The sequence below is a fragment of the Sebastes fasciatus genome, chromosome 15 (genome assembly GCF_043250625.1).
Source record: "Sebastes fasciatus isolate fSebFas1 chromosome 15, fSebFas1.pri, whole genome shotgun sequence".
NCBI lineage: Eukaryota > Metazoa > Chordata > Actinopteri > Perciformes > Sebastidae > Sebastes > Sebastes fasciatus.
In genome coordinates, this window is record NC_133809.1 from 27,366,416 (window position 1) to 27,382,419 (window position 16,004).

Here is a 16,004-nt window from a genome sequence, read left to right on the forward strand (position 1 = left end):
AAGCAAAACTCTAATTAAATAAAATTAAGTCAAATTCTTATGAAATAAGAAAATTCCTTAATTACAAAATTAAGTCAATTTGTCGGTGTCTTTGGTTTCAAATTGCGCCGGCTGCTTGGACTCCGGTATACCTGCTTTCAAGTCTAGTTTTCAATGACACTCTATGTTTGTGAGGTGTTTTTAGAGATTTACATCTTCGGTAGGAACCAATGGGCTACATACGTTCTGACAGGAAGTCAGAAAGTATGAAAAGACTAACACATTGTTGGTTTTCATGTTGAGAGTAAGACAAATATAGTATATAATGTATTGAATAAATCCAGCCTTCTTGTTTAAAGGGAACATTCATATAAAATGAGCTGTTGGTGGGTTGTGTGTTATAAATCCATCTGGATGTGAGATGAGCTCCTTGGAGGTGCTACTCTGCTCCCTGAGCTCCTTCCTCTTCAGTCGGCCCTCCTTCAGCTGCAGGAACACCCAGGTTATAATAAACCGGCTCAGTGTTCTCCCGTCTGCCCGGCTTCTGCCTTCTGGTGGCCTGGAGACACATGACAGCACACAGATGTGACTTACTGCATCACTCCTCTCTCTTCACTTCAATAAACACAGACTGAGTGCTTCATGTCAGTCAGTGGTCTGAACAACAGACGTGTGTCAGTACCTTATAGTAGAAGTAAAGGCCAATGTTCGCCAACAGCAGAATCAGCGGCAGGACGACCGCTCTGATGATAAGAGGCCTTAGATCTGATCAAACACATGGACAGTCATCACATCACATCACATCATGAGTCCAACATCTCCCATTAAACACAAACTGTAGTGACCTGAAATCTAAAATCACTTCTTCAAAAGTAAAATTCTTACGAAATAAGAAAATTCCTTAAGTACAAAATGAAGTAAAGTTCTTATGAAATGAGACAGTCAGCTTACCTGCGACAGTGAGAGAGATCAGACGGCTCTCAGAGAAGAAGTCATGAGAAAAAACATAGACGTGATAAACACAGCTGTAGCTTCCTTGGTGGGCGGGCTCTGCAGCAGGAAACAGGAAGTGGGCGGAGTGATTGACAGCTGGCTTGGTGTAGGTGAGTGATAAGGTGGAGGAGGTGAAGGTGAGCTGGAAGGAGCCTCCTGGGTACTGTGGCTGGGTGGAGCAGCTGATGTTGAAGGTGAAGTCCCTGAACACGTGAAACCCCTGCTGCTGGGCCTCGGAGACCCCGTCCACGGAGGAGGACCCAGAGATGTTGGGCTGAAGCAGCAGATCTGTAAACACAGAGAGATGATTGGCTGAGAGCTGGGGCACGTTCAGTCTGAAAACAGTGTGCTCTGGTTTGCTACGGTTTCCGGGTTGAACGGCGTGTTTCTTCTAAATGGTGGGTGTGTCAGAGGTGTTACCCAATCAGCAGCGACGTGCAGAAACCCTGTCATACTATAAAGGCAGTGCATTTGCGTAGCACAACAGAGTGTTCAATGCACAACCATTTCCGTTTAAACGTTTTTCTATGTTTTGTTGATCCTCCGTTCAACAAAATGGACCTGATTTTGTGCCTCCTCGTCTCCTCGTCTCCTCGTCTCCTCGATCCTCGATGCTCCGGCTTGTGATCCTGAAATCAATCTCAGCGCTCCATCTTGAAGGACATCCCAATTCCTAAACTGCATCTTGAGGAGTGAGGAGGCTTGCCGAAGGAGCTAATAGCGACGATACATCTGTGTGTGTACTTTGCGTAAGTCTTCTTGGCACCCGTTATCAAGTTTAAAACACTTGTGTATACAGCTCGAGTCTACAATTACAAACACACCAGGGGGACTAAAGGTTGTAATAAAAAAGATTAAACAAATCAAAGTTATATAATATCTTGTAAAGCTTTCAGTGGTTTATATGTTTTAACAGCGTTTTTGTTTGTACATTCAGATATAGAGGAAATATATTGTCTGACATGGTCATGAAGAATTTGGATTTGTGAATTTAGTTAAAATAACACGCAAATTAATGAAATAGAAGTGCGAACAGAGACACCTGTGATGTATCAAAGAGGCGTGACAATGTGCCACACGTCATATTTAATTGATGTGGCTTTAAAATGACGGCTCCGAGGCGAGGATGTCTCATTTTGTTAAAAGCCTGTTGCCTCAACTCCTCTCTCCTCGAGTCTCTTCCTCTTCAGCTCACATCTCTTGTGGGCGGGACTAAGACGCGAGGAGAGGAGGCGAGGAAAGGGATCGAGGATGAACAAACTGTGAAATGGGAAAGGCCTACAGACAGACAGGTGTGTCCTGTCAGGTGAAGCTCAGCAGTCTGTGGAGAGTTTGAAGTTTTCAGAAACAAGCCCACTTCTATGGCAAGCTGTTTTAACATTTAACAGCTAGACAGGAGATTCATTAGTGATATCTGCAACGTTGTTTTGCCTAGTCATAACTCTAATTCTAGATATCTGTAATTACATTTTGACTAGTACGATTCAAACTACTTTCCATTCATGTGTATGGGGCTTCTCATTACAGATATCCACAACTGAATTATGACTTGTCGTAATTCCAGTTTCAGATATCTACAATTTAACTATGACTAGTCATAATTACAGTTCAAGATATCTTTAATTCCTCTCAATTGTAGATATCTACATTGTCCTTTTTAGATATCTAAAATTAAATGTTGACTAGTCAGAATGACGTTGTAGATTTCTCTAACTGGAGTTAGTTAGTCTAAATGTAATTACAGATATCTAGAATTTTTGATGAGGTGAAATGACGTTGCAGATATCTATAATTACGTCAGAAGGGGGGAGGGATGGGACGGGAGGTGAAGCTATTCAAACATGCTATGGCGCTGCACTGCAGCCGTATGGGTTTATAAAGTGTGTCTGGAGACAATAAATCTACAATACGCTGTAAATTTCTACCACAACTCTCTAGTGAACAAAGCTCTTGTTGGCCACAGATTCCTTGATGATGAGCTCTTTCTATTTCAAGTCATTTTCTAACGATCTGATCCACAGCGGTCCCTGACCACTCGTCTCACAGCCGGCTGCACATAGGCCCTGTTCAGACCTGGTATTAACATGCGTCCTCAGTGATCGGATCACAAGTGGACAGCTCTAAGTACAGGTCTGAACACACTCAAGACGCATTGAGGACGCATTGAGATCGGATCTTTCAGACCACATTCAGAGGTGGTCTGGGCCACATGTGGCCACATTCTTTTAGCAGTGTGTACGCGAATGTGTCCTGGGCCACATTAAGGACCGCTTATTGATCTGATGTCCCGCTGGGATCCGCGGGATCACTGCACCCCTCAGGTGAATAAACAGGCAGACTCGGGCGCTTGTCAGCATGGAAACAGCCTCTGTGCTCTACTGTATCCTGTCAGTACAACTGTATTTTATTAAAATATATGAGGCGGGGAAGTGAGATCGGATCACAAGTGGCCACTGAAGACGCATGTGGAGACGCATTCTAATGCCAGGTGTGAACAGACGTACTTAAAGCTGTCCACTTGTGATGCGATCACTGAGGACGCATGTTAATACCAGGTCTGAACAGGGCCATAGAGACCAATATTATGTGTCCAGCTCAGAGGACGGCTCGTTGTGATTAAAATGAGGTAGTTTGTTGTCTACCTTACTACGGTTAGAAAGAGACATTGTTTGTGTTTTAACTATGTTTCTCTTATGAGTTATTGATCCGGGAAGTTTGAATCTGTGAATATCTGTCACACTTTACCGAACTATCCAAGTTAGCAAAAGCTTCTGCTGACACTGTTCAGATGCTTTGTTGGGCCGATATCGTGAGCCTGAACCTTGATGAGCAACATCATGCACAACAGTTCTTACTAGTCATAATGAGGTTTGAGATATCTGTAACGGTTATTTAGGATAGACAGAACTGAATTACAGACATCTCTAACTGTTGTTTTGACTAGTCACAATGTAATTATGACTAGTCAAAATGTAGTTGTAGATATCTCTAATGCTAATTCTGGATAATCAAGCTGAGCTACTAAATGTTAAAACGGTTTGCCATACACTTTTCTACACTTTAGGATGTTATTGTCCTGGATAACTTTACAGTTCAGTCCAATGGAAACCACCGACTGTCACTGTGACGGAGGAAGGAACATACTGGAAACATTACTGTCATAGATCATAGTCTGCTGCGATTCTAGCTGGTGCATGTGTGTGTCATTGTGGGTACATTACTGTCATAGATGATGTCACAGATGATGTCACTGATGGGCTTACCTGAGCAGGTGAGATTCAGGATGGAGTTAGAGGAATCTGATGTTACACACTCCCTCAGAGAAGATCCAGACCGAACACAGTAGGGTCTGATCCTCCACACAGATCTTACTGAGGACTCCTTTCTCTGTTCTACAGAAACAACAGAGCCACAGTCCAACGCTTTGCAGGCAACATTTGCTTCCCACAGGATCCTGTGAGGCTCAAAGTCCCTCACTGGTCTCCAGTCTCCCTGATGTTTCACCTCCAGTGTTCCTGCACAGCGACTGTCTCCTCCCACCAACCTGACAGACTCTGAACAGAAACAAGAGAGTCATCAGTAAAAGAATAAAGTGAGTTTCATTAGAACAGAAATGAACCAGATCAGAGCTGCAGCTCCTCTTCTACCTGAGCAGGTGAGACCAACAGCTTTGCCAGGTGAGCAGGTGTTTCTATCTGAGCCTGAGCTTCTACAGTCCAGGAGAGCAGACTCAGTTCCTCCACACTGGAACTCTTTGGTCCACATTGGATCCTCCACTTCTCCATAAGTCACCCCCTGGAGGACTGAAGGAGCCCCACAGCCAAGCTCCCTACAGACCACCTCTGCATCCTGCTGGTCAAAGTCAGCTTCACACACTGAGGACCACCACTGGTTAGAGTGGTTTGACTTCACCTCCAGTCTGCCTGAGCACAGACTAGACCCATCCACCAGCCTGACAGAGTCTGGAGAGATGATAGAAGATAAAATAGAGAGAGATAAAAGACACCAGACACAAAATAAAAAAGATGTCATGAAACAACAATTCAGTGATTCCAACTGGACTCAGAACAGTTCCAACATCAGTTCATCATCAGGACACATCTTTTCACTGCTCATTAACAGTGACTAACTGGAGAGTCAATTTGGAGCGCCATTTCAAAACGCTGCACTAATAGTTTGACGTTGAATAAAGAAGCGTCAGGTGACGGCTCAAGAGGGATAGAGCCACCTGAAAGAGTGTATTATGTACACACTCCCAATATGTAGTTAGGGAGGGACAGGACCAAAACACATGAATTAGATTTGTAGGTTCTCTGTGGCAGCGGATACATGTTGGATCAATATCTGGGTTGACTCTGGGCAATCACCTGTTCCAGTGTGCCCTGTGGATCATTTTGCACTGAATCAGCCCGTGTCTGGCACAAATAGAAGAGTGGTGGACCTTACCAGGATAGCCTCCCAGGTCAAATCATCTTTGCCCTCACCTATTTCCTGAGACCAGGCTGATCTTAACTTATCAGTTATAGCCTTTAAGGGTCAGACTCTAGAAGAGGGTCAATAGGAGAGGCAGGGGGATGGATGGGAAACCAGGGAGAGAATACAAATCTTGGTGCATTCAGCAGCTGATTTACTGAGGCAGCAACTCATCAGACTCCATCATGGCTGCTGAGACAGTCTGCTGCCATTCTAGCTGGAGCATGTGTGTGTCATTGTGGGTACATTATTGTCATAGATGATGTCACAGATGATGTCACTGATGGGCTTACCTGAGCAGGTGAGATCCAGGATGGAGGAAGAAGTATATGATGTTGCACACTCCCTCAGAGCAGATCCAGACCGAACACAGTCAGACCTGATCATCCACACAGATCTTTCTGAGGACTCCTTTCTCTTTTCTACAGAAACAGCAGAGCCACAGTCCAGGTCTTTACAAGCAAAAGCTGCTTCCTTCAGGGTCCAGTCAGAGTCACCCACTGGTCTCCAGTCACCCTGACGTTTCACCTCCAGTGTTCCTGCACAGCGTCTGTCTCCTCCCACCAACCTGACAGGCTCTGAACAGAAACAAGAGAGTCATCAGTAAAAGAATAAAGTGAGTTTCATTAGAACAGAAATGAACCAGATCAGAGCTGCAGCTCCTCTTCTACCTGAGCAGGTGAGTCCAACAGCTTTGCCAGGTGAGCAGGTGTTTCTATCTGAGCCTGAGCTTCTACAGTCCAGGAGAGCAGACTCAGTTCCTCCACACTGGAACTCTTTGGTCCACATTGGATCCTCCACTTCTCCATAGAGCGCCCCCTGGAGGACTGAAGGAGCCCCACAGCCAAGCTCCCTACAGACCACCTCTGCATCCTGCTGGTCAAAGTCAGCTTCACACACTGAGGACCACCACTGGTTAGAGTGGTTTGACTTCACCTCCAGTCTGCCTGAGCACGGATTAGTCCCATTCACCAGCCTGACAGAGTCTGGAGAGATGATAGAAGATAAAATAGAGAGAGATAAAAGACACCAGAAACAAAATAAAAAGATGTCATGAAACAACAATTCAGTGATTCCAACTGGACTCAGAACAGTTCCAACATCAGTTCATCATCAGGACACATCTTTTCACTGCTCATTGACAGTGACTAACTGGAGAGGTTTAGAGCGGTTCATGCCATTGATTAGCTAAGTTAGCTCAAAACACAAATATCAAAAGCCAAAAGATCAAAAACATATAATTTTTATTCAGACTGGGAGAAGGATTATTTTTTTGTTTCCTCATATTCTAACTCGGTCTGTCTTATCTGCAATGTGAGCATGGCTTTACGAAAGAAAGACAATTTGGAGCGGCATTTCAAAACGCTGCACTAATAGTTTGACGTTGAATAAAGAAGCGTCAGGTGACGGCTCAAGAGGGATAGAGCCACCTGAAAGAGTGTATTATATACACATTCCTAATATGTAGTTAGGGAGGGACAGGACCAAAACATATGAATAAGATTTGCAGGGTCTCTGTGGCAGCGGATACATGTTGGATCAATATCTGGGTTGACTCTGGGCAATCACCTGTTCCAGTGTGCCCTGTGGATCATTTTGCACTGAATCAGCCCGTGCCTGGTACAAATAGAAGAGTGGTGGACCTTACCAGGATAGCCTCCCAGGTCAAATCATCTTTGCCCTCACCTATTTCCTGAGACCAGGTTGATCTTAACTTATCAGTTATAGCCTTTAAGGGTCAGACTCTAGAAGAGGGTCAATAGGAGAGGCAGGGGGATGGATGGGAAACCAGGGAGAGAATAAAAATCTTGATGCTTTCAGCACCAGATTTACTGAGGCAGCAACTCATCAGACTCCATCATGGCTGCTGAGACAGTCTGCTGCCATTCTAGCTGGTGCATGTGTGTGTCATTGTTGGTACATTACTGTCATAGATGATGTCACAGATGATGTCACTGATGGGCTTACCTGAGCAGGTGAGATCCAGGATGGAGGAAGAGGAGCCTGATGTTGCACACTCCCTCAGAGCAGATCCAGACCGAACACATTCAAACCTGATCTTCCACACAGATCTTGCTGAGGACTCCTTTCTCTGTTCTACAGAAACAGCAGAGCCACAGTCCAACTCTTTACAAGCAAAAGCTGCTTCCTTCAGGGTCCAGTTATCGTCCCTCACTGGTCTCCAGTCTCCCTGATGTTTCACCTCCAGTGTTCCTGCACAGCGACTGTCTCCTCCCACCAACCTGACGGACTCTGAACAGAAACAAGAGAGTCATCAGTAAAAGAATAAAGTGAGTTTCATTAGAACAGAAATGAACCAGATCAGAGCTGCAGCTCCTCTTCTACCTGAGCAGGTGAGTCCAACAGCTTTGCCAGGTGAGCAGGTGTTTCTATCTGAGCCTGAGCTTCTACAGTCCAGGAGAGCAGACTCAGTTCCTCCACACTGGAACTCTTTGGTCCACATTGGATCCTCCACTTCTCCATAAGTCACCCCCTGGAGGACTGAAGGAGCCCCACAGCCAAGCTCCCTACAGACCACCTCTGCATCCTGCTGGTCAAAGTCAGCTTCACACACTGAGGACCACCACTGGTTAGAGTGGTTGGACTTCACCTCCAGTCTGCCTGAGCACAGACTAGTCCCATTCACCAGCCTGACAGAGTCTGGAGAGATGATAGAAGATAAAATGGAGAGAGATAAAAGACACCAAACACTAAATAAAAAAGATGTCATGAAACAACAATTCAGTGATTCCAACTGGACTCAGAACAGTTCCAACATGAGTTCATCATTAACAACAGAACACATCTTTATAACACCACAGACTGCAGCAGTTTTACCATCACATTTACATTTAATACACTCTAACTATTGTTATCCATTGTTGAACATTTTTAATGTGTTTTCAAACAATAACACAACATCATCATCTGCACATTTCTCTCTTCTGTTCCTTCTGCTCAGCTGCTCCACAATCTTTGCTCTCCACACAGAGATGTTTTCATTCTTTCTTATTTTTCTGAGAAGATCTGTAAGCTAGAATAAAAATCTTTTCAGAAAACGATCCCTAAAATCTAAAAAGGATAGGGGCTGGACTCTCTTCATTTGAAGAGTCTCCCAGGGTGAAGGACACCACGTGGGTGATGAGATACTGACCAGCCCCCGGCTGAGCTGAGCTGCTCAAAGTTGTGGCCAGTAGGTCACTGGTGCCTGTTATGGTGGAAACCAAAGAACCAGCTGGTTGAAACCAGTGGCTAAGAAAGCTGTCAAGATGAAGAAGGAGTCAGGCTGGTTGCTGGTCGGCCCAGGGGACTCCTGAAGCAGCAGACATGTATGTTTCATATATACAGATATATATCTTGGTGCATTCAGCACCTGATTTACTGAGACAGCAGATCAACAGACTCCATCATGGCTGCTGAGACAGTCTGCTGTGATTCTAGCTGGTGCATGTGTGTGTCATTTTGGGTACATTACTGTCATAGATGATGTCACTGATGATGTCACTGATGGGCTTACCTGAACAGGTGAGATCCAGGATGGAGGAAGAGAAATCTGATGTTGCACACTCCCTCAGAGCAGATCCAGACTGAAGACAGTCCGAGCTGATCTTCCACACAGATCTTTTTGAGGACTCCTTTCTGTATTCTACAGAAACAGCAGAGCCACAGTCCAGGTCTTTACAAGCAAAAGCTGCTTCCTTCAGGGTCCAGTAGGAGTCACCCACTGGTCTCCAGTCTCCCTGATGTTTCACCTCCAGTGTTCCTGCACAGCGACTGTCTCCTCCCACCAACCTGACAGACTCTGAACAGAAACAAGAGAGTCATCAGGAAAAGAAGTGAATTTAAGAAAAGATTAAACTGAGACTTGACTTTATTTCTTTATTTCTCTTTTTTTATTTACCTGTTGAGTTGTGATTTTCTTCAGCTTGGAGTCCTGTGGAAAAACACAATTATTTATTGTTTTGCGTACATTTTTGGAGATTTGACGGAGCCGCTGGCGGGGTGCCTTGAGACCGGCTGTCAGTCATATGATACGTCTTGCTTGAGTATACTTCAGTGTTTACAATCTGCAAACGTAATCGTTCATTTAGTCAGCAGTATGCAGTACTATATCGGGGTGAATCTTTCAGTATTTTATGATTCCATTTCGATTCTTGGGGTCACGATTCGATTCAAAATTGATTCTCGATTCAAAATCGATTCTTGATTCAGTACATAGCGGTGCTACTTTCAGGATCTACTCCAGTCCGCTGTGCACTAATAAAGGCGGTGTGGTAAATTATGTCATGAAAGCAGAATAAAGTGTGTATACGATTATGGAGCTTTCATATTTGAAAAAAGGTATATCAAAGAATGTAAACACAAAGGCAAAAGGAAACATTTATTCATGCTAAACTTGCAAATAAATACATTATACTAAAAAGTGTTTAGTATTTCTCAATTCTCTGTGATTCAAAAATAACAAGTTCAACTTATACAAAAAATTAAAATGCTGCCTGTTATATAAATAATTTGCTATTTATGGCTAGCTGCCTTTTTATTTCTCAGAAAGTTGCCAATTTCAAAAATAAATTGTGCACAAAATAACACTGTAAAACTGGTATTTTGTGTGATTTTTCAACTAATCACACAATAATGTTTGTCACAACTTTGACTTGGTGTGTATTGTCCATCAGTAGCAATATGTAGGTTCTTTTGTAGAAAAAAAAAACTATTAAAAATCGTCCCAATGGCATCACGTGACGGACACGGAAGTTGTAGTACCGCCGTTTGGCCACTAGGAACCAACAGCGGTACGTTTCTTTTCCACAATTTTCATATGCTATTTCATTATTAAATTAACTTTGATTCACCATACATTTTTGTAGTGCTGCCAATATTTGGGCCTTTCTAGTTCATTGCGCTGGCTAGCATTATAGCTAGGCTAATGTTAGCGTTTAGCAGACGCCTGGAACGCCTGGAAGGGTACAGCCAAACAGAGGAGGAGTAGGGGCGGGCCTACTGGGTCGGTGCGCTCAGCGAGTCATGAAATCTACTATAGAAACATATACATAGACGCTGCATCGGACTCTTCAGCCCGTTGCGGCGATACGTTAACGTCGGCGCCATATTGGACCTGGCAGGACAGGCCTGTAACCCTATACAAGTGAACGGGGGAGCTTCCGTTTTTCTGGATAAAAAGCACTATAACGTCTACATTTCTCAGCCGACTACAATTTGTCAGCATGCTAATTGGACAACGGTTATATTGTTAACATCTTTAAGGTTGGAGAGCTGGACTTTGACTATGTTGGTCCCTGGGCCTCCAGGAACTAGCCCTGTAGCTTTCAGTCTCCTTGCCCAAGGCACTTTGTAAATATGGCCTCTGTCCACTCAGCATACCCGAGGCCCTGCAGTAAGGTATGTGAAGTGCACTTGATTTGTCCACTTCACATACCTTACCACAGGGCCTCGGGTATGCCAGGAGGACCTTGTCCAATGGCAATACCTCGGCCAATCGTAGCGACTTGGAATTGGATTTCTGGCCCTCAGAGTGTTTTGAGCCATTTTATCAAATTTCTCTGATTTACTTCAAACTTGGCACATGGGAAGCTCTTCCTCCAGGAATGAATGTCCCAAAATTTCAGTTTTAATATGTTTTAAATATAAACAATGTATGGTCAGTGGACACGTTGACATTTCTTGACCTTTAACCAATTAAGGCCATATTTTCAATTCTGCAATTAATTTTAAATCCAAAATTGCAACACGTGATCTCTGTGACCTCCTGAATCAACAGGCCTTGGATCTGTATTGCTACAATGACCCTGAAAGGAAGTATCCCTGGAGGAGAGATAGAAGCCCGGAAAAAGGATTCTGGATTAGAGGGTCAAATTTAGTTGCCTCTATAAATTTCACATCATTTAAAGCTATTTTAGCTAAAATATGTATACATGTCTATGTATATATGTCTATGTATACATGTCTATGTATACATGTCTATGTATATATGTCTATGTATACATGTCTATGTATATATGTATATGTATTTATGTTTATGGTCTCTCCCGTTTTTGACCTCAGTGATGAATACGTTGTGTTTTCTGTGGCTGCTTCACAATAAAAGTCTCACTGTGTTTGTCCAGTTGAGGTGTTTTAATGTGAAGCAGCAGCAGCAGGAAATGTGTTAGTATTAGCAGCAACTTAATGCAGCTCTGATACGGCTGTAGGAGAGTGAACAGGAAACAATGAGGCTGATATCAATCACAGCAGCTTACAAACAGTATCACTCGTTACATGCTGCATCGTTTCCTCTCAGTGTGTCACGAGCCTGAATCTATGGCGGACTCCGCCACTAACGATTAAAACCACCGCCCAGAGAGATAATTACTGAGTAGACATACGGGTACATTGATTACAGAAATAATATTTGACTAAAAATAGAATCAAACACTTGGTTTGATTTGGTGAAAATATGAAAGATTATAACCAGGGCTGTCAAAGTTAATGCGTTAAGGCAAATATGTTTTAATGCCACTAATTTCTTAATGCATTAACACAACTTGTGATTTTTAGGTTGTAGCGGCTCAGTTTTAAAGTTAGAGTGAAGATACTGGTATCATATGAAACTAGAAAACATAAGGAAAAGGCATGGCCATTTTCAAAGGGGTCCCTTGACCTCTGACCTCCAGATATGTGAATGAAAATGGGTTCTATAGGTACCCACGAGTCTCCCCTTTACAGACATGCCCACTTTATGATAATCACATGCAGTTTGGGGCAAGTCATGCTTCTTCCAGCTCAAAAAGATCTCTAAAGTCAGATCTTTTTTTTATCTCCTTCCGATTTACATAAAGTTATACATGCTTTTATTTTTTCTTGCCTAGATTACTGTAATGCACTTTATGTTGGTTTCAACCAGAGCTCCATTCACCGACTCCAACTGGTGCAGAACGCTGCCGCCCGAATCTTTTAATTTTGTTATTTAGTGAAGCAAGACAAAACAGGTGAAATTTGACAAGACAAACAGAAACAAACAAAAGATAAAAATAAATAAATAAAATACATCGGGTGACTTGACAAAATGAACGGGACAGGCCAATTCTAACAAAACGAACAAAATGAGACAAATAAATAAGAGCTGTTGGTGGAGGGGGGTGTTATTGACAGTGCAGGGCAGTCTGTTGTGTAAGGTTCTAGTCTGTGTGTACAGTTGTGTGTGTTTGTATGTATGCAGTGTGGGGGGGTGTAGGGTGTTTGGTGGCTTATAATATCTCATGGTCCGACAATGTTATGTTATCATATTTTGTCTTTATATATTGGTCTTTATTTGTATTTGCATTTGTATTTTTTTGTTTCCTGAGACAGGTTACCCCCCTTAAGCTGCGCCCAGACCCTGGAGAGAGGGCTGGCTGTCAGAGGTGTCTACTGTCTACTGTCGCCCTTCTGCCCATTCTGAACAGCCCCAGACCCGTCAGGAGAGAGCCTGTTCTGTGTTGGGAGAGGGATTTCTTATTATTTGTTTTTCCCTTATCTTTCCCTTCCTCCTTCCCAATTCATTTCTTTATTTTTTTGTATTTATTCTAAACCGGACGTCAGGCCGCCCCAGCCAGGAAATAGGGAAAGGTGAAGGTGGATGATTAAGTAAAGGAAAGGGGGAAAGAAGAGGAGGAAAAAGAAAGGGGGGAGGAGGAGTGGTGGTACTTGATGGGGTGAGGATGCGATGGGGGGAGGGAGGGGGAGGGTGTTATGCCAGATGGATATAGTGAAGGGTTGTTGGTGCAATGTATTTTTTGCAAGCAATGCTGTTTTTTATATGTGATTATTATAATAACAATGATAAGTAAAGTAAATAAATGATCCAGTAAATAGCTAAATAAATCAATTCATTAACCAATCCATCCTCCATCTAACCATCCCATTGATTCATTGTAATAGTAGTAATAATAATAATGGTTAAAAATAATAATTATATATATATATATATATATATATATATATATATTTGTGTATACATATATATATGTATATATATATATATACATATATATATATATATATATATATACATACATACATACACACACACATATACACAAAATATATATACATACATACACACAATAATAATAATAAACAAAGAAGTCAAAAATCTAAATAGAAATATATATATATCTATGTTGATAATGTCCGAAGGTAGTGAATACATAGTAGTAATAATAGTGATAAACCAGTATACTAATAAGAATAACCACAGTAATACTACAATTACAAAAATATATAGTAATAATGATAATGATAATAATGATAATACTAATAGAGTTAATTTGTAATATTAATAAAGAATATAATATAATAATAAAGAAAGACAAGAGAGAAAAAAACAACAACAACACAAGTAAGGTTATAAAAGTTGAAGAAAAAAAAAGTAATATTAATAAATAAACAAGTAAAATACATTGATGTTAAAAATAATACCTGAGGGGAATAATGATAATAGTATAATAGTAGTAATAATAATAATAGTAATAGTAGTAACCATAACCATGACAATAGACATGTCAATAATAGCTATAATAATAGTAATAATAATACAAATAACAATAATAACAGGAGCATTAGCAGCATCAATAATATTAATATTGATAATACCTATAGTCATAGTGCCGTTAGTAGTAGATCAGTAAATAAGCCACTTAATTAATTTGTTCATTAGTAAATTAATAATAATGGTAGTCGTAATAATAATAATGACAAATGGAGAGGAAAGAAAAGAACCAAATAGACCGATTAATCAAGTATTGAAACAGCAACCAATTAATCAATTGTAATAATAATAATAATAATATTACCATTATTACTATCATTAAGAGAAAAGTACAAATAAAATAAGAATAGAAACTCATATATGCGTGCTAATATTGTTTGAAGAGAGTGAAAACATAGATAGTGATCTAATATACTAATAAGTTGGACATCCATTATGCAATAATAATTGATTGATAATCCATATGATATAGCAATGATGATAATAATAGTATAATATAGCAGCACATTTTATACCAAGACAATAATAATACCAAAAATCATACAAACAAATTACTAAGAAGAAAAAGATAAATTAATTAATTAATTATAAAAATATACAAAACATACAAAATCCCATTGGTTATGATGGTGGAGACCAGAGCAACGATTGTGTGAGGTGTGTGGGGAAATGAGGTATTGGTAAGGGGAGAGGTTTAGAGAAGAGAGAGAGGGGAAAAAAAGGAATGACGCACACATAAAATAGTTCAGAGATAGGGTTTAGGAAAGGAAGGAGGATGTAGATGATCGATGATGTAAGTGAGCAGAGTGTGAATAGATGATGTGTTATATTTTCAGAATTGATTTTAAAATTTGACTGATCACTTTTAAAGCATTAAACGGCCTTATCCCAAATTACATCAAGGATCTATTGGCCCGCCTAGGCGTTCCCTTAGATCAGCGGACGCAGCTCTGCTGGTTGTTTCCAGATCTCGGCTTGTGACCAAAGGTGACCGGGCCTTTGTGGTTAGAGCCCCCCCGACTATGGAACACTCTGCCTATTGAAATCAGACTCGCTACTTCATTACCATCTTTTAAGTCCCTTCTAAAAACTTTCTTTTACAGGAAAGTGTTTTTGAATAATTAATATGATGCTGTTGCTTTTATCATCCCTCTCTGGACATTTTATTCTGCTTTCTAAAAATGTATTTTATCCCCAGATGTTTCTTGTTTTTATGATCCCTCTGTTGTTTGTATTTTATTCTTTGCTGATTTATTGTTTTTTGTTGTTTTTTCTGTTTTGTTGATTTTTATTTTATTTTTTTTAATTCTGAAAAGCACTTTATAACCTTGTTTAGAAAAGTGCTATATAAATAAAGTTTATTATTATTATATAAGTAGTCAAGTCAGCACACTGACACACTGACAGCTGTTGTTGCCTGTTGGGCTGCAGTTTTCCATGTTATGATTTGAGCATATTTCTTTTGCTAAATGCAGTACCTGTGAGGGTTTATGGACAATATATGTTATTGTTTTGTGTTTTTAATTGATTTCCAATAATACATTTATACATATATTTGCATAAAACAAGTGTATTTGTCCACCCCCATGTTGATCAGAGTATTAAATACTTGACAAATCTCCCTTTAAGGTACATTTTGAACAGATAAAAAAAAATTGTGAATAATTAGTGATTAATCCAGATTAAGTATTTTAATTGATTGACAGCCCTAATTATAACTTTAATGTGTACGATTTCACAGCATCCATGTTCCCTTTTTGTCTTTTCTTCCTTTGAGTGTGGAGGTGATGTGATGTGATGTGTGTGGGGGTGATCAGCGTCGGCCCGTCCTATACGCTGAATATGTAGTTGCGTAAGGCCCCACAAATCCCTTTTTTCCCTTTAAATTAGGGCTGTCAATCAATTAAGATATTTAATCGCAATTAATCTCATGATTGTCCATAATTAATCATGATTAATCATACATTTATCGGACATTTTGTATCCGTTCAAAATGTACCTTAAAGGGAGATTTGTCAAGTATTTAATACTC

The 16,004-nt window shown here is 40.8% G+C and overlaps 1 protein-coding gene across 1 annotated transcript; it reads right to left on the reverse strand.

The window, feature by feature from the left end:
* Positions 1 to 418: 418 nt before the first annotated feature.
* LOC141784065 (scavenger receptor cysteine-rich type 1 protein M130-like) lies at positions 419 to 9,249 on the reverse strand. Its single transcript, XM_074661744.1, has 10 exons — positions 8,963 to 9,249; positions 7,792 to 8,106; positions 7,414 to 7,698; positions 6,117 to 6,431; positions 5,739 to 6,023; positions 4,620 to 4,934; positions 4,236 to 4,526; positions 931 to 1,260; positions 662 to 744; positions 419 to 538 (listed from the first exon to the last, which is right to left on the reverse strand). Exons 2-10 carry the CDS (start codon positions 7,907 to 7,909, stop codon positions 419 to 421), a joined length of 2,142 nt encoding a protein of 713 aa, XP_074517845.1. The 5' UTR covers positions 7,910 to 8,106; positions 8,963 to 9,249.
* Between the last annotated feature and the right edge of the window lie 6,755 nt (positions 9,250 to 16,004).